A 19,437-nucleotide genomic window follows, 5' to 3' on the forward strand; every position below is an offset into this window, starting at 1 on the left:
CTCTCTCTCTCTCTCTCTCTCTCTCTCAGCATCCTTATACGAAATTTCAACTTTCTTGTTGCATCCATTTAGATGCAGATGATTACGAAGTGTTAGTACCCTTTTTGTGGGTTTTATGGCTGCAGTCATCTTTTAAATATATTCTACGGAAGTTTTTTTGCGTCGTAAACAGTAGATGCAGGCGACTGGCAAGTTGCCACGGTAGGCTGGAGAGTTCAGAGGTCCACACCAGCCCAAATTTGCATAGTGCAAGAACAGATTGATTTAAGTGAACATCTGGAAAGTGCGCTGGCTTCCGTATGTAAGTGTGCCACTAATATGTCTTATTATATAAACGGCACAGCATTCAGAAGCTTGCCTTTAGGCAAACTAACATGTACGGAAAAATTATGTAAATAGCAGTATATTTTTAGAAGAAAATTTAGCACAATATTGCTTGGGTCAAACGGTTTACCTAGCTTATTCCATATTTTTCCGGAAAGGTCTGACATCAAGATAGAAAAGGTGACATGAAATAATTATGGGGTTGATTTTATAAGGGGAAACAGTTGTAAGCCGAAGTTTCCTTTTTCGTTATAGTTTCTTGTGCTGGTCACAGAATTATTCACAGTTTTTGTTTTTATGCGTTTGTTCATCTCTTATTAGTTTTATCGATTTGTCCATATCATAATTTCTATCTTTGTTCATCGTTGTCCCTTTTCCTTATCACATCATGCTTCCTAGAGAAGGTGCAAGTTCCAGTAGTGTTTGGGATTTTGAAAATAAAACGCTTAGTTCATTATCACCGTATTGGATAAATTACATTTGATTTTACTACAGTACAGTCATTACAGAATATGAACTTTACTACTGTTGTTGTTTCAGATTAAGCAGCCCGTAAAAAACTTGACTGTCTCGCTTTGTTCGAAGATACATTGTCTTGTAGAGGTGCACCGGAAGTTGGCTGGAGACAATCGACCTACCGTCGAAGTATTTTAAAGGTCAGCGATGGAACACGTAGGTCAGATGTCATTGACTCTATATAGTGTCACTGACACTGTAGCAAGCAGCTCGATATATATGATAATTGCTATATTTCCCGTGTAAAAGTTTGTTATTACATAAGGAAAAGTACTTTGTCTTGTAAAAGTTTATTACATAAGGAAAAGTACTTTCTGGTATTGAAAAATGCACTCGCTGAGAACATATAGCGCATGCAGTACTTGAAACCCTGTTGAGAATCTTGCTCAGTTGCAAAGCCTAACAGTGTTTAAAAGTTCGTCTTATGCAATTGTACAGTTCACAAATGGAAATATTGTCGTACTTCGGTCCTCAAAAGGAAATATTGACATATAAAGGGTCACCTATTTGTTCCCTTTATTTGTTTTGGTCTTGAACCACAAGAATAGGCTTATGCTCTCTTCAGTTGATTTTTTTTTTTTTACTTTTTTCCAACTTTTAAAGTAAATTCATTGTGAATATGTAGGCTACTTTTTGTTTCAGGCAGTGCTTTAACTCATATTTAACGTGGGTTATATATTTAAAATAATGTTAAGAATGTATCGTAAAGAGAAAAGATGCAGCTGAACAGTAACAAAGGCCTATGCTAGCATATGACCAACAAACTCAAGAGAAACACACGTAAATGTAAAAAGTCAACTCTCATTATTAGAAAGAAGAAGAAGAAGAGGCCTAAGCAGACAGAACGGACTCGCGATGACGTCATCATCGCCAGCTGCAGCACCAGCAGACAACAACAACAATGGCAGATACAAGAGGCGATCTCCGTGACGATGGCGCTGAAATGGCTGTTACCCTCGCTACTCCAGATCCCAAAAATGTCCAAGAGTTGACGCAATACGTAAGTCAGTTTGCGTAGATGCAGTATTTGCGTGAAAAACAAATATTTCTGGGTCGTGTAGGCTACCTGCCCATGGGCGTGCTTGGGTAGGCCTGCCGTAATCCAGGTCTAGGGAGGTTTTGCGATATTTTGCTGCTTAGGTTTTCGTAAATGTCTAATCTGAAGAGTTGCTCATGTTATTTCCCTGGGTTGCAGCCTCATTAAAAGTATTTGAAGGATATAGTTCAACAGGGATGCATCCTAACCTAACCTATTGCAGGGTGCTGTGCTCTGACCTGGGGGGTGAAAACTTCTTAATGTGTGCACCACGATTCTGCAGTTTTACCAATAAAAAAATTGACATGATAAATTCAGTCTCAAATACAACCTTGTACTTTTAAAAAGTAAAGAAGTCTGTGAGGAAGAGAGAGAGAGAGAGAGAGCGCGCCATTTCCAATGCGCAGATTATTTTTCAAATGACATTTGTGCAATCGTTAAACAACCTCGACAACGTGTAAAATGTAAGAAAAAACCAGAGAAATGAAAGAAAAACTTGACTTATTAAAAGAAGACAAACGAGCCTAATAATTACTGGAAGTGATGTGAAAAAGCACAGCAGTCCAAAATTATGAATTGACATTTAAAGGAGGGAGAGAGTTACCTGGTGATAGTTAATATTTAAATTTCATTTAAGCTCACATATCTTCATTTATGATAACGTTTCTAAAAGAAGAGTTAGCGCTAAACTCGGTTGTTTACAAGAGAAGCAAAACCAGGAAATGCCAAAGAGGATTATAACAGGTCAAGGTCATAGGATGGAAAGGGTATCCACAATCCATGAATAACTTAGAAAAGAAGATATGTCAACGCTGTAAAGCGATTGGGGGACCCCCTTTTGACCAAATATGCTAGGGAGACTATAATACAATTCTCCTTGTATTTTAATAATTTACCGACATTTCTATCTTATTAATTTATTTTTCTTTTTAAATTAATTTATTTTTCTTTTTTAAAAGTGACCTCCTCTTCATTTCCCATTACCCTCTGTTATTTTCTGATGAAGACCATGTTCATTGGAAGCTTCAATTTCAAGTCAGTCCCTGTAGGCTTGTTCCATATTAATAGGGTTTATCTTTTGAATAATAATAATAAAGTGGGCCTGTGGTTGATTTCAGGTTTGCATCCTAACTTGACCTAGAATCTCCAACCCTACCTGGTTTGTTGGGGGGGTCAGGTTTCAATAAGTGTGACTTTAGTTTATTTCAGGATACTGTACATCTTAATGTAACCTAGGATGCTGTCCTTCCCTGGTAGGGGGAGGGGAGAATACACTCCCCCCCTCTTCCAGCACTATATACACTCAGCATAGTGGTCACCTTAATTCTGGCAGGTTGATGGCTGCGTTCCATCAATTGTAGGAGGGTCAACTTTGCTTCCAGAGAGATATTTGCATGTGGGTATAATTTTGCAGCTTCCAGGTGGAAGTAATGCATGCATTCTCTCCTCTTGTGCCCCTTCTGATAAGTTCTATAAAATGCAGTCTTGGAAAAGCCACATGCATGATTTGTCTTCTTGGGATCCATCACCAAATGACTTCAAGTTCTTTGATTCATTGGAGGTCTAAAAACACATGACTTTCAACAGGTTAACCATGGAAGAAATGAATATAGTGATGCACCACAGAAGAATATCATATGTTGAGAAAAAAATCTGGGAATATATTTACTGTGAGATGTTATATAGATTTCATTGCATGAACTATTGTCCAACTGTTACACTATAGGTCATGCAGATATTCACTCTCCTCCTGCAAGAGGTTGGCAATGACCTCACTGAGGTAGCCAGATATGTGAGAAAGAACATGTACGGGGCATAAAAAATACATGAATCCTTTCAACATTATTTGGTAAATATTTTTTTACATACTCATCTTAAACAGGAAATAGGGTTGCAAGATGGTGTGGCTTAACTAATCCAGATTTAACCAATCCAGCTGGTAACAGTAGATGAAAGCTTCATGACAGTTCAAGAATCAGTGGCACAAATATTTGTGGATATCGGAAGTCAAGGGTTGGAGGGACCAAGTTGGACATGATAGCCTAGCACTTCGTACACTGTTTCATACACCATCTACCTTACAGTAAATCAGTCAAGAAATGGAGTACTTCCCTTGAATTATCTAACCAAGTATAGACTATGCTTCTTAGATCATCCTTGTCCTTACTGTTTACTACCGGGTATAACCCTGATTGTAGCTTGGAAGCTTTGTTATTATCTCCAACTTCTTGACAGCTGGGCTATTGTAAATAAGCTGCGTAGGCTATTGTAGGCTTTTATACCTGACCTTGTATGATTTATATGAAGAGTTGTTGAGACCATACAGCAGTCATAATTGCCTAACTTCCACCTTCTTTTTAACAGTTGAGTCATAGTGCAACTGCGAGGTTTTCCTCATTACACCTTTCAAATCTTTTTACACAATTTCAGTGCAGAATGATTTCATAGGTCTCAACGCTTGGCCTTTGGCCAAAAATCTATATTCTGTTCTCTTACTTGCCTAACACGATGTACTCTGGTACATTTTGCTTTTTTGAAACTCTTGATCCTTTAACTATAACCAGAACTGTATTTATTTGTGTTATGAATTTATGTAAGTCGTTAAGATGCAAATTTTTAAAAATTAATTTTTATCATATAGTATTGTAGAGTGCTTAGTAATTTTATATAATGCTTTCAGTATTGCCGTGTAAATCTTGCTATAATAAAAATAAACACATTATGTGTTCACTAATGCTCTGCCACTTATACTTGCAGGTTACCTTATTGCTGCAGCAGATGCAGGAACGATTTCAAACTATGTCTGATCAAATAATATCAAGAAATATCCTTTTATACCAACAACCTGCGTAAGATTGCGTATTATCTAGTACTTAACTCAGTTTGATTACTTTTATTTTTGCATGGGGTGAAAAGATACTCTGAAATTCCTTCTCTTTTCTGGTGTGATTCTGAAGAATGACGTAGAGGTCCTGGTAAAGTCATATCACGTGATATAAAGTATTAAGGAGAGTTACAGAAGTAATCTTCTACTCTAAGGTTTCTGGACTTTTACTTTTTCTTCATTTTTTATAACCAGAATTTTTGTTCTCCAACCTAAAGGATGATTCTTTTCTCTTAACAGTTGTTGAGTATGCAACTCCATTTTCACTAGTAGAGTACTGTACTGTATTTTGATCCAGTAAAGTAATGGTAAGCAATTTTTTTTTATTTTGCTTATCATTTTACATTTCTATCTACAATAATATTCCTTTTGTAGGTGTTCAAAGAACTTGTTGGAACCTCAAAACAACTAATGTTTAAAAATGAGCAAGGTTGACCTTTTTATGATAAACACCACCTTTTCTTACTAGCTTCCCATCCTTTACTGTACCAGTGTGTGTATAGCTTAAGTCCATTTTTTTTTATAAGTGTTCCTTAACTTGAACTTACTAGATGAAATGGGGACCCGTATTGATGATTTAGAGAGAAACATAGCAGATCTTATGACGCAAGCAGGACCAGAAGAACCTGACAAATGAAGGGATGCATTTTCACTCTATTTTTGCACAATGTTTCGTAATATTTCAGTCACCATGAGGTGAGGCCTGTGGAAGACTTAGGTTTGTGTTGGTAATAAAATAATTGATATGATGTAGTGAGTAATTCTCCACTGCAGCTTTCAGTGTGCAATGATTAGAGGAATTTTGATACCAGAATGTAACCAAAGAAAGGGTGAAGGTCTGGCATATATTTGCCAATGCATGTCACCACCTTTCCCAGGCTATCAATCACAGGAACATTAATTAATGTTACTTTAATTTATGTTTATAATTGTATTACGTTGCAAGCAGTTATTGACTGCCGTTAGGCTTAATTATAAGTATTGTGGAAGTGTTTTGCTGTTCCTTGTTATATGAAGTACATTACAGTACTTGGAATAATAACAACACAGCATTATAGTTTAGAGAAAAACTTATCCGAGTCAGTTGTCTTAATTTATAAGTTCATTATATTTTGAACAGAAATGCATTATTTATGAACGTATTTGTACTAACAACAGGTGAAATAGCTGGAAACAGTGGGTGTGTGGAAAATTACTCCGGAATAATATGCAAATGTATGCAGGATCATATTTCAGTCTGTCATGTGCAACTTGGCAGAATATGAAATTGCATTCAGCTAGACAGAAAACGAGGAGGAAAACATCATGTTAGTTGAGTTACGGGTTCAGAGGAATGTGGTATGTTGCCGAGTACATATTTGCATAGAGCAGTGCTTATGTGGTATCTTGAGGGGTCTCTTGTTATTGTTCCTATAAGACTTAAAACAGAAAAGCAAATAAAGAGCGTTAGTATAGTGTTGGTGCTTATTACAGTATGGTGATTACAGGTACCTCATGGAGTTTGTCAGTAATGGAAAGGCCTTTTGGAAATAATGTTTTACAGGTGCACCAGACCATTGACCCAGTTGAGAGAAAGTATCTTTAGATTTTCTTATGTATTGGTCCCAAAAGGTATAACACTTCAAAAAGGACCAAAATTAAGAGCTTATCCCAAGTTTGGTGCTTTTTTTCTAAGAGTTGTGAAAGGTTTTTTTGTGGGGTAGATGATTTTCCAGTATCTCGTTAAATATTGCTTTGAATATGATTTATTTCCATTTTTTTTCAGGCATTTCTTCCAGCTGTCAGTCAAGTGATGTTCATTATCTTTGACTGAAACGCAGTTGTTGTATTTTTATTGTGCTTATATGCTGGCATTCTGTAGTGATGTGTTTGTAACCATTTTCATTTTAGTAAATTGATCTGATATTGAAACATCTCAGTTGACATTAAATTTGGAAGATTAAACAGTTTAAAAAAAGATCAATTTATAGTGCTGTAGTACCTGTTTCCATGCTTTCAAGGATTTCATTTATTAGTAGTTCTGTATATTTTTTTATGATGAAAGAAAAGTTTCACATCAAATCTTACTGTAATGGAAATAGTAATTGAGAATGCAGAGTAGTCATGTCTATAGTGTAAAGATTTTTTGTCTGTAGTGTACATGGGTACAAAAAGTGTGCTTCACATAATGAATTGGAAATGAGTAGACCAACATGATTTTGTAAGCACTCAAAATTATGGTGTTAGAGGAACAGTAATTTCAAAGTTTTACAAGTAGTATGGAAGGCGAGCCTGAAATCAGCTCATCACGAGTTGTTGGGTAATGCTGCCCATGCTTTGTGAAAGGGAGTGATGTTGACAGTTATGTTATTTATTCATTTTCTTTCAGTTATTTCATACTAAGACATTTTTCTTGTCTACTCCTACAGTTGCCATTATGGTTTTGCAGTCTTACATAATCGAGTCAAGTATTCAGGTTCCTGTTCTTTTCTTACCTTACTAATGTCATGAGCTTATTACCAATGTTCTCTACACATTTGAACTGTTTTGGATAATTAAAATACTTTTTTCTGTTGACCATTAGGATGCACACATCCATCATTATCATCCGTAATATTTACTTTTCCAGACACATGTATAAACAAATGATATGCATGGTTAATTTCCGTAATGAAGCATGAAATTTTGAATGTAGATCATATATAGTATCACATTCAGCAGTACTTCCTTTTACCTTTTACGCTGGGAAACTAAGTGTCTGAATTAAAATAGGGATGTTTTCTGAAAGAGGGAGTCATGAGAACCATAGGGAAATAGGAAGCAGGGAAAGAATTTCAAAACATTGGCTGGTGTGAAAATGAAACTTTTTTTTTTTTTTTTTTTCCTTGAATAGTGTATGGTTATAATTAATGATTTCCATATCAGTAATTTTGTAATTATTATCTTTGAACATTACTTGTGTGCATCTGTTTGAAATAATAGTGTGAAACAACATAGAATTTAGTTTATGGTTGTTAATAAATATGCTCAGGTCTGTGGAATTCAACACAGGAGGTCTTTCCCCAGTAACAGCAGTACAGTACTGTACTGTCCATCACTTGACATGTAGTGGTATGTTATTAAGTGGCCTTTTGACATCCATTAATATTTTTGGCCTAGTGTAGTACTAACAGGGTTTGACAAGTTGTTCAGTTGACTCCATTATCCCTTGTAATGGGGACTTGGCTGGAAAAACAATACAAATGTATTAATGCAGTAGTACTTCAAAGTCATATCTCTGTTGAAAAACTCATGTACCCATGAAAATGGAGCAAGCCTTCTGAAATGATATTTATTTGACTGATTAAACTTATGGACAGTTCTCATGTATTTAGATGAAGTAGCAAAATAAAGCTTCTTTTGGTGCATAGAAGTTTTATCTTGTCAACAGATGAGCACATTTGCAATATTAACCATGGGAAAAGTGCATGTTTTTCAGTGTTTTAGCCTGTCACAATATTTTTCACTAAAGTGCTTAGAAATTACACAAGGCACCTAATGTAAATCCAGAGGTAATTTTGTTTGGCCACTCTTCCCTTCTTATAGATTGAAATGTAAACTGAATGCTGCCATCTGGGGTCCCAAAAGGTTTTCTGCCTTCCTCTTTTTGAAGATAAATGTTTTGTGATGTGGAACTGGAGCATTTTACACCTACATTATTTAGTAACAGTAGATTTCCAAGCTTGTCTGTAGGGACAATATTACTATTGTCAGATTTCCACCAATGCAAATAAATTACTTCTTTTGCCAGCTGTTATTTAATAGTGGCGTGCTTAGCAAACCAAGTAGTGTTTCAGTATTTAACTATGGATTTCTTAAATTGAAACTTAGATACACTGAGTAGGCTTATGCTCTCGGATATCCTTAAGTTGGTGTGGTTTTCAATTTATAGTAGTGCCAAAACATCATTAGCTTTGCATTTAGGTGAAACCTTGTTTTGTTTGACTTAAAATTGATGGTGGTACTCAAAGTTGGCTAAATGGATAACGTTTTAAGGACAATTGTCATATTTTGTTGCAAAGAATGGTCAGGCTCAAAATTATTGAACCAATGTGTCTGTCAAAAATCTTTTGATATAAATTATTTGCCTTTCAGCAAAGCTGATTCATCTATAAGGAAATGAAATTTGCCTGGGAATAATTTTGTCCAAATGCAGTTTTAGAAAGTTTCTTGACACACAGAAAATGGTTTGATATAGTTATGACTTTGCACAGTGACCTCGGGCATCATACCAATTCAAAGGTTTTGTGCACAGTTGCAATGCTGTGTATGTCAGAGTTGACATCATGATCAGCCATTTACATTGTGCTATCTACTTTTAGCAGTAAACTACCATATCATGAAATAGAAGCTGAGGCTCTTGATAATCTGATCTCATTTTTTCTGCTCTTTGTGGTGCATTTATTCTTGGAACTGTCTGACAGTCTTTTTTTGCTAAAGAGAGTATAGCAAGTTGATGCACAAACCACATTTGCTTTTGTAGAAGTAAGTTTTTATATAAGGATCTAGCAAGTTTGGCTCTTGTTGCTATGGTCTTGATAAATATTTTATAAAGTCATGTTGTAAATTTTGTTTAAGGATTCCATAGATTGTAGGCACCTTTTTGAACAGTACATTTATTCATTTGTATGCAGTTTTGTTGTTAAATATGTGCTTAGCTGATATTTTACCGAGGAGAGGAAAGTCTAATATTACTGAATTCTTACTTGTTTGCTTGTTTATTACGTGGGAAGTCATAGCAGAATTGGCGGTATTTTCTCGTAATTAAAACTCTTATTGAGTAAGATCTTTTGCTGTATCTTGGTTGTTTCCCTCTAAGGAAATTTTTTAAATAGTAAGATGGTAGAGTTAGTACTTTGGAAAATTGCTTTTTTTTTCTTTTCTTACACTGCAATATTTCCCTTTAAGATAACTGCAATATTTTCTAAATATATATGTATTTAATATTCCAGTTTTTTTTTATTTCCTCTTCTGCTCTGAAAAAATTATTTAAGTGTCAGGAACACCAACTTCTCGATTACATAGCCTATATCCTTTTCATTCCAGGGTACACGATTATTTTCCCTAGACTGACTGGTAGGTATGGTTTCGTAATTGCCATGCAAATCAATTTATTTAACATAAGTTTGTCTAAAAACATCCTTCTATGAATGTTACAAATCTTCAAATCATTGTCTTACTGAAACTTTCATCTTACAAATCTTTAAATCATTGTCTTACTGAAACTTTCATCTTACCGTCTTAAATTTCAGATATACATAAGAATTTATGCAAGATAGCACAAGTAATTTTGGGAGGATGAAAGAGTTCTAGGGGTGCAACCCCCCTCCAGCCACAAAGAATTTCAGCAGTCGTCTTTGTGAAATCTTCAGCCTCTGATGTAGCTGGCCAAGAAAAATTGCTCTTTAAATTAGACAAACAATTGGGGCAGGCATAAGTTGAAAGTTAGGCAGTCAAAGGAGAAGGGGAGAATGGCAAAAATTTTATTTAGCTGGTGGTATTTTTCATCTTACCTCGTTTACCTCATCCAGTGTAATTTTAACTTTTACCATTGCACCAATTTTCACAGCTTTCCTGGGTATAGGACAGTCTTTGTCAGTCATATGGTAGGCTTTAAGTATCTCTAGAGAGGCTTGTGCTGGCAGGAAGATTTAATTATTTTACGTACCACTGACATGTAATTGCTACTAAAGAATCAATTGGTAGTACTTTCTCATCGAGAACTGACCTTAAGGTAGCTAATGATCTTAGACATTCGGAAAAGCTTTGGTATGTGTTGAATATTTATGCAAGTCAAGTCACTTTTGTCTTATTGCAAAACCAGAGAAAGTGTTTATTTGAATGGTGAATGTCATGATGAAGTGGTTGTCGTCTTGGGAAAACTAAGCTAAAATGGGAAAGTAAGGTTGTGGGGATATTGAAGAAAATGTTTAACAGTTGTTCTTACGGAAATACAAATCATCGCCTTTTACACAGGAGTATCCTTCTGCATGAGCTGGGACTGTTGTTGAACTTAGTAACAGGGTTGTTAATTGGTGGTTAAGGGAGGTGAGTGGGGGATGCCCCTCACTCACCCACCATCACTAGTCTTTTTCTTTGGCTGTCATCATGTAAAGATATATGTTGCTGTACTCCTCCTGACTGCTTTACTTGAACTTGTGCTTTTTTTCTCATTTATTTTTAAGTGTTTTTTGGAGGTATGAAGGATTAGTTTCTTCTCCATTTTGATTAGATGAATCCTGTGTTTAAAATTTTAATCTTTCCTTGCAGTTTCAGCCGTTATCATTTCCCTTATTACACCCTTCCAAGGAGAAGGGGTGACAAAGTTGTCCGTGAGGTCTGCAGTTGCTGCACCCTTATGATGTTGCCAGCTGTGTCTGCTGTTACTGTAGCTACTAGGAGCTCAACGATGTTGAGCCCTGATAGCAGTCTTCCTTTCAAGGATTACTGCGACCTCTTTAGGGAGGAGACTGGACTTGAATGAGGAGGAAAAGCAGTCTTCCACCCTCCCCCCCCTTTCATCAAGGTCTTGTCAATCACTACTTCCTTTGGAAGTAGGAACAGAGAAGACAGTCTAAGGCCTCTTGCAGTAAGGCCTTCAGGTTTCTCCTTTTGGGAGTAAAGTTGAATGGGAATCTAAGGCCTCTCGTTAAAAAGTCCTTTGTGTTTCCTGCAAGCACTCTGCCTTTTTGAAGGAAGATGGAGGCTTTTGGTTGTTTTAGCCTCTGGCATGGGAGTTATGGGCCACCCTAAACCTAGTCACTTAGACAAGACTTTGTGTAACTCCAAGGGATCAACAGAGAAAAGTCTGCTTGTTCTGCCAGTCCCTGTAGGGGGATAGCGCCGTCAGTGCACTTCATGAGGTCCACTGTAATGCCTACTAAAGGTTCTTTTCAGCATCCCCTCAGCCCCTAGCTGCAACCCCGTTCATTCCTTTTACTGTACCTCCATTCACATTATCTTTCTTCCATCTTGCTATCCAACCTCTCTTTAATGATTATTTCACAGTACAACTGCCAGGTTTTCCTCCTGCTACACCTTCATACCTACCTACTCTCAATTTCTTTTCCAGCGCTGAATGACCTCGTAGGTCCCAGTGCTTGGCCTAAACATTATATTCCACTCCATTTCATTTCCTGCCAGTGTTTGGTCTCTTGACCAAGCACTTGGTGGTACACCCTTCCCATTGTTGTACCTCTGGGGAAACAATGGGGGGGGGGTTGTTCACACCATCCATGCTTAAAGGGGTAGGGTCCCACATCCCTTGGCCCCCATCAGGGGCACAGAGGGGAGTCATCACTACCTTCTTGCTTGGGATGTACGTGTTTTTCAGGGTGTGCACAGCACTGGTACTTTCTCTTCTTGCATTTTTTCATAAACATAACAGAACCTGTGCAATGTCTGCCTGGATACACACCTAGTCACATGCACGGTCGTTGGATCATGCACATTCCAGATGTGGCTTGGTTGTATAATCCTAAGCATACCTGGTCTACAGACCAGTGTGCAGGTAACTCCTACTGTACTTCTCTGAAGTACACCCGGTTGAGACAACCTGGCCTATTTGCTAGTAGCATGCTCAAGCATCGGATTGTGCATGCCAATGGTAGGTAGGTTCAATTCGTGTCCTGTTTGAGATGCATAAGCTTGGGGATTGTGTAGCAATGCACATGCATGCACCTGTTCACCTGGAGAATGCACCCAACAACTACAGAAGGCTGAGAAGGTCTATGGATTGGTGATGGGAAGCATGAAGCAACTTTTAACTTCTTAGCACATAAACATGGACCCTTCTCTTTGCCTCTCCTGGCAAATGTGGTAGTCAATGCCGCCGCCTCTCGTCAATGTGTTTACAGCTGTCATATTGAATAGACAAACTTGTCAGCTTTAGTAAGTTTGATTTTCTGTGATGTTTTCAAGAGGTTGTGTGTTGGCCTAAAATCATTATCATGAGAAAATGTACGGTTGGTGAACCATGATTTCAGGAAGTTACATCTCTGTAATAATTTATTTGGTGATTGGCACCAACTTCACTGATCGTTTATATCTGCCTCCAAAGAGAACTCGTGACTATCAATTGAAAGTTTTTTGTGGGAACCCTAACTCTTCATTAGGGAATCTACAGTGTTGGTACACAGAATGTTAGGCTCGCCATTCTTGGTAAGCCTACCAGTACCCACGGTTGTCCTGTCATGAACCCTGTTGCATTTTCTCAAAGGTTCACTTGGATCAGGCTAAGAGTCTATCTACAGATCAGAGGGCTTCTAGTCATCCTACATGAATACCCCTACCCATTGGATGAACTGTTGTGGGGCAGGTGTCTAGATTGTGGACATCCCTTTTCTCACTCTGCCTGAAGGATGTTCTTGGGACTTGCTGTGGTTGCTCACCGGGTTGTGTAGGGACTAGGCTCCACCTGGACAGACAAGTATCTTGCTTCAGTATTTTACCCTGTTGTAAGCCTGGGGGATGAATGCCAAGTGACTGAACTTCCTTTCATCCTGCAATCCTTCTGGATCTGCATACAGGCCAAAGCATTTTCCGGGCTAGGCTAGATACAGGTGCCTTCACTTCAAGCACCCAATCAGTCTACTTTGATCAATCTCTGTCTGCTCTCCCTTGTAACAAGGGAGGGCCACAGGTACAGCTTCTTGATGGACCAGTTTCTTGGTTCTCCCAATGTCTTCACAGCTGGAGGAAAAACTGAACGGCGATGGAAGGTAAGTGAGGGGTACTCCCCTGTCCACCCCTCATTACCATTTCACAACCTGGTTACCAATTTAATGACTGTTTCAGCTTATGCTCAAGAACATTCCTGTATAAAAGTCTCTGGTTTATACCCAGGAAAATACAAATGACAAAAATTTTGTTGGATATGCCTGTTACATCTGCTTTTCCATTCCTGATGCCTAATGACTAGGGATCTGTTATAGTTTGCTTTATTAGTATCTTTGCATAGTTTATATATATAAAAAAAGAGGTACCTGACCAGCTGAACATGGTAGATCTTGTCTGGCATTTATTTGTTTGGGGGTAGGGCTGCTTGTAGAGTTACTGAAAATAATAACAATCTGAATAGCAGCTTAAAGTGTAAATACAGCTTCAAAAATGAGGCCACATTTGGTAGAGAGAAAAGTTTTCTTACATGAAGATATTGCAACAAATCTCACACAATGAAAGGAGTGCCATAAGTGGTAAACTGGGCATTTGGTCGTGAAGGAGCACTACAGAGACAGGTAATGTTGAAATGGGTGAAGGACACAACTGAATGTACTAGTTCAAGGTAAAAGATCTTTTTACATAGTAATAACTAGAAAGGTATAAGGTTGGACTGTCAGAAGGGAAGATATTAGGGGTTTAGACACACAGTAAGAGGTTAAAACATGTTGCAGCTTTGAGCCAAAGGATACAGCAGCACTATCTACATAAAGGGCCAGTCCCCTAAGACACTTCACAAGCGCATAAGTAGCTACCATAATGCCCTAATAAGGTAGACAACTTGGTAATAAATGATAGAAATTAGAGTTATGTTTGCTGTACACACCTGTTATTTTTAGAGTCCTATATACAGTAAATGCATCACAGAACTGATATTTTACACTATCCTCTACAACCAGGGTTGGTGTTATAATTACAAAATAAATTGTATTAAATTACAATAAGTTCATTTATTTTTATAAAAGATACCCTTCTGCCCAGACCTATGAGTCAAGTACTTCAACTCATGGTGTAATAAAATGACTAAAAAATGATAAATATGGTGACCTTTTGGTAAAGACTGCCATACGCTATTGTAGTGTTTACCTGCTTGTAAAGACTGTTATATCATACTTGAAAGTGTTTTATCAAGTGCTTCTCGATTTCATTCATCACTGCAGACTTCATTAATACCTATTAAGACACATTCGATTAATAACTGAGCAATTCACTAAAGAAGCTTTCATATTCTTATTGTTAAAGAACAGCAACAATCACAAATGGACTTTTACAAGGACACAAGACCCAAGCAAATCCTGGATCAGAGATTACAATGAAAGACTATTTATACAGTCACCAATTAATTCAAGCCATTACAAAATGCTTCCAGTACAAGAATAACTTTTGAATATATGGCATATTAATGAAATTATATCACAAATAATGTATGATTACAAAAGAATGCAAAGAAGCTTCCTATACAAAATAAAGCATATTAGTGAACAAGCAGGGAAACTGGACAGCATTACAGAAACCGATGTATCACCAAAAAAACCTGTATATATTCATATGACCAGATTTCTTTATAAATCAAGCCTTATTTATTGTAAATAAGAGCATCATGCAATATACTATTTACAAAATTATAGGAACATCGATTAACAATATTTGGCAAAAACTGCCATACGTACTTGTATTACAGCTCTGATTTCACAAAGAAAATAAAATGAAAAGAAGGCTCTTCTGATACATCACAATTTCATCTTCATTTAAAATTATAATTAATCTTAGATTTGATAAATAAAAATTACAGTGACAATGCAGTCTTCATTTATGATCAAATTTACAAATGGACACAAACTTAACATTCAATAGGCTAATAACGGTAACTCGCTACATGCTTTCCAAAATTCTCATATGTAGTGCAATGCTTTAACACTAGAAAAGTAGGGAAATGGATTAAAAGACATTCTACTGCTTGCATCAGCATGGTTTGTCTGGTTAAAACAGGATAAACACAGTTGCAGTAATATGTGATTTTGGATAACTTCACTCACACCACTCAGATCAAATACATGTATTTGTGATCATCTTGAATGTCTGTTTAACAGAAATAATCAAACTGATATGCTAAAAGAAATTTTCTTTTCCACTGTGTTTTTATGGGACCATCTACCCAGTTGTAATCCTAAATTTGTAATTTCAATTACATGTGAGTAAAATTCACTGAAAAACAAATGCATTCTGAAGTCTAGTTCTTTGAAAATTCTTGAAACGACCTTTTACAATGCAACTGGAACAGAAGAATCCCTTTAACTATGTGACAATTTACCCCATTGCCAAGGCAGTGTGAGTGAACCCATGCCCCTTTCCCTCGTCTGTAATATTACTAGAATGGATACCACAGATCTATATCATGAAAACTTTCTTTGCAATGATGAGAATGAGAATCCAATTTTTAACCATCCAAACCTATATTTCTCATACTCAAATTTTGAGAAGCCACTGAAATGGAATTACTATTTATTAACTGTACAGCACTTTATATCTTGAAAAATATTTCTGGTATCCCTGGCCATTTCTGGTACTCAACAATTTTTCACTGGTTGCCTTTGAATATAAAATCAAATTCACCTGTTAATACACTCACGTCACAATACCGCACTGTCAACCATACATATTAGTAAATGACTGACAATACTGTAATCGTAAAAGCAGTTTCTATTACTATCGAATAAAAAAACTACATAACAAATGCCTTCTACAGGAAGTAGCACCAAAGGCCTTTTATTTATTTATTTTTTTTCTTCAAAAAATTACTTACTGCTAGACTTATCCTTTAGGCACATTTCACAACAAGAAAAACTTCACATGAAACTATGTACTATTTAAAAGAAACATGAGGACAAAATCTTTAAGAATAAACTATATGAGGAATTTACTAAATGTTTGCAGATGAATCCTCCAATATGTACAATCTTGAGTTTTCATTTCACAATACATAAATTGTGTCCATACTTGTGCAAGCGAACTAGATGCTCGCCATGAGTCTGGGTTCATAACAGCCACATAAACTACAACTGTAAACTGCTCTAGTTTTCCAGAAACTTATTATCCTTACAAAACAGAACTATATAACATATATGAATTTCAAACACCAGGGAAAAACTGATAACAAAACCATGCCATATTGGCTCTACAGGAAGAACTGCTGCGGTCATTTTTGGAAAAGTATAAACTGTAACAACGTTTGTAGTATTCATCTAGATCTAAAATATGAACATCTACGTTCACAATATAGATGTCAAAATATCTCATGAGGTCTACAGTCTGCAACACAGCAGTACTACAAGACAATGACATCTCTATCAAAAAATTATTAATTTGGTAGGTCTACACCTATACTCATATGTACAGAACCACCTTCTAAACCCTGAACCTCTCTTCTATTTGTCCTAAAGCTTTTTCCTTTAGTTCAAGCAATTATTATTCACACTACTGTTCTTCCATTAGTTCAAGCCTGTATTTTCCATAGTACAGTACTAAGTGTAGTTTCACAAAAGCACTACCTAATTGCAAATAACCAATTACAAATAAACACTTAAAAAATTAAGTTTAAAATCTGCAAAATCATCATGTCAGCATCCCATCTGTTGTCCATTAAAACTGTACGGTCATCTGTTCTTTACTGTTGGTTTGCCATGAAAGACGACTTCAATTTGAGATGTAATGTTTTTCATGTTCCATGAGCAGTTTTATGACTCATGGGTCATACAGAAAACGATAAAAACATATTATTTCAAAATGAAACTTGGATAGCTAACCAGTTCTATCACATTACTCAATGTATGTATTAAAAATTGTCAGAAATTTTCCAATTTACAGGAAGAACTGAGAAATTACCACTTTCCAGAATGTTGCATCAATGCACTTTTCATGAAGATGATACACCAGCATTTTTGGCTGAAAAAAAAATTAAAACAGTTACATAATTATCTTCAAATACATTTCCAATAAACCCCAAGATATCCCTGTCAAATTTACTTCTTAATTCCATGAGAAGAATTCCTAAGAAAATATTCTTGCTGAAATTTCATTGTACACCATACTACTCCCACTTTAGTGAGATTCCAAAAATGGCAAGTAGCAAGAGCAACAATTTTATCCTTTTCATTGTATTATGAAAAGCAGTGTATGGACAAACAATTAGAACTTTGCAATTCTCTCTTAAGAGGGAATATTCATTCTTAAAGCAATAAAAATTTTCTGGTGGATCAGTCACCATAATGGTACTCTGCTGCTGTAACTGGTTTTCAATGTAAATGATTCTGAACTGCTATGGGTGGACCAGGTTATCTGTGAATCTACTGGTTTTGCGGGTTTACAATTGTCTTATTGCCTGTTTTCAAAAGCGATAAAAAGAAATTTAAGACATGAAGGGAATTATGAGAAATGTAAAATGGATACCTATTAAAATAGCTTACTGGAAAAAATTTACCATAAAGCAAGCAATAGCAAATGTCATAAGAACAATTGTAATTATTTAATAAAAAATTGGCAGTCAAATGACAGCTTTATTCATTCAATACCGAAGTAGCAGTCAAATGACATCATCACCCAAATAATTAAATACAGTAGTCACCCCATATACAAACGGAACTGGTTTTAAGGCCCTCATAAGAATAAAATTATGAAAGACAGTACACCCCAGATAAGCAGATTTACTCAATTCTTAATACATACACAAATGATCCTATTCCTTATTTAGATTACTGTACTGCACAAGTGGCAATAGTGAACACAATACAAAAATAGTACAGCATACTATACTACAGTATGTAAGTACACTAAGGAAAAATTAGTCCCGACAAACTCCATCACTCACAAAAACTGTTGGGCTGTATACTTTAAACTAGGAACAAAAAGTAAAGGCATTTTCTGAAGAATAATATTACTGGGTACTCGCCATCCTTCTCCTCCTCCCATCTTCTCATGATAAAATTAAAATATTTATAAGATACAAAATGAAAGATATAAGCATAGTGACAGACAGCAATGGGCCATGAATCTCCTGTAAATGAGTCAGAAGGGTAATTTTCTCTAGTCAACAGAATTCCTCTTGGGAAAGTAGTAGTTGATTTTTCTTCTGGGATGCCATAGTCAGATGAGGTTAACTGAGTTTCTTCAGGGATGAAAATGGAAAGCGAGGTCAATGGATTTTTTTTTTTTTTTTTTTAGGTTCTATTAGGAGAAACTAGGTGGGAAGTTGTTTTCTTTCCCTCTTCATTGGGTCGTAGAGCTGTTGCAAGGGTTTGAAATCTTTGTCAATACTGCATGTGATTATTCCACATCTGTAAGACCCTGCTTAGATAATATTTTTTATTACTCTGGTTAATTTATTTTTCAAGGGTTTACTGTAAAAAAAAAAATCACAAACTGAGAGAGGCACTGAAGGGAAAACGAAAGTTTTGTTACCTTTGTCAAAGAAAATTTTAAATTATGTAATAGTTAACAACTTTTTGCACTGAAAAATAAATTTTCTTCCCAATGTGAAATATATATATTGCTGTTTAGTCTCTTCTTCTATATAAAAACCAAGGAAAAATTAGATGGAGTTAAACTGTCCTCCACTCACTTCAGACATCATCCCTTACTACCTGACATCAAAAGGGGTTATTTTTTTTTTTCTATTTTCAGTGGACGTTATTGAAATCACAATGGAAGGAATTTGCATTCTGTTCTTTGATGTCATCAATGTATCAAAGGTTAACTGGATTCATAACTTTGCATTAATAATTATTGTATTTAAGTTTGGTATTTATCAACGTACCTTAGGTTTTGAAACTTGGTAGCCTAGGATAGCATGACAATTTTTGGAAAATCTGGCAAGGATCTTTCTCTGTAATCTTGATTAACAAGGTCTTATTGTTCATTCCATCTAAAGACCTTAACCCATAACTTT

At 36.1% G+C, this 19,437-nt stretch overlaps 2 protein-coding genes across 5 annotated transcripts in view; one reads left to right on the forward strand and one right to left on the reverse strand.

Moving 5' to 3' along the window:
- The first annotated feature begins 1,651 nt into the window (after window positions 1–1,651).
- LOC136848230 (heat shock factor-binding protein 1) lies at window positions 1,652–14,440 on the forward strand. Of its 2 annotated transcripts, XR_010855977.1 has the most exons (4): window positions 1,652–1,840; window positions 4,634–4,700; window positions 5,309–5,456; window positions 10,031–14,440. XR_010855977.1 is itself a non-coding variant. In XM_067120583.1 (3 exons), exons 1-3 carry the CDS (start codon window positions 1,742–1,744, stop codon window positions 5,395–5,397), a joined length of 255 nt encoding a protein of 84 aa, XP_066976684.1. In that variant the 5' UTR covers window positions 1,672–1,741; the 3' UTR covers window positions 5,398–9,724. The 2 variants fall into 2 exon arrangements, 1 of the variants encoding a protein (XP_066976684.1); XM_067120583.1 differs by lacking the exon at window positions 10,031–14,440 and having other exon boundaries at window positions 1,672–1,840; window positions 5,309–9,724.
- The window catches only part of LOC136848226 (titin homolog), an 89,229-nt gene continuing 84,095 nt past the window's right edge, over window positions 14,304–19,437 (reverse strand). For 2 of the 3 annotated variants that reach the window (XM_067120574.1, XM_067120573.1), the window contains exon 13: window positions 17,303–17,438. Coding sequence is in view for 1 of the 3 variants with exons in the window: in XM_067120575.1 (XP_066976676.1) it covers window positions 17,410–17,438 (29 nt within the window). In the remaining 2 variants the exon portion in view is untranslated. Of the gene's footprint in view, window positions 17,439–19,437 lie in introns of all 3 variants that reach the window. The other variant, XM_067120575.1, reaches the window with a different exon arrangement.

The sequence above is a fragment of the Macrobrachium rosenbergii genome, chromosome 18 (genome assembly GCF_040412425.1).
Source record: "Macrobrachium rosenbergii isolate ZJJX-2024 chromosome 18, ASM4041242v1, whole genome shotgun sequence".
Classification (NCBI taxonomy): Eukaryota; Metazoa; Arthropoda; class Malacostraca; order Decapoda; family Palaemonidae; genus Macrobrachium; species Macrobrachium rosenbergii.

Bases quoted from the DNA above. Each gene is read 5' to 3' on its own strand.
- LOC136848230 (XM_067120583.1), top strand. From the start codon at position 1,742: ATGGCAGATACAAGAGGCGATCTCCGTGACGATGGCGCTGAAATGGCT. The intron at 1,841-4,633 runs GTAAGTCAGTTT...TTATACTTGCAG, and splicing joins TCCAAGAGTTGACGCAATAC to GTTACCTTATTGCTGCAGCA. The intron at 4,701-5,308 runs ATATCCTTTTAT...ACTTGAACTTAC, and splicing joins TGATCAAATAATATCAAGAA to TAGATGAAATGGGGACCCGT.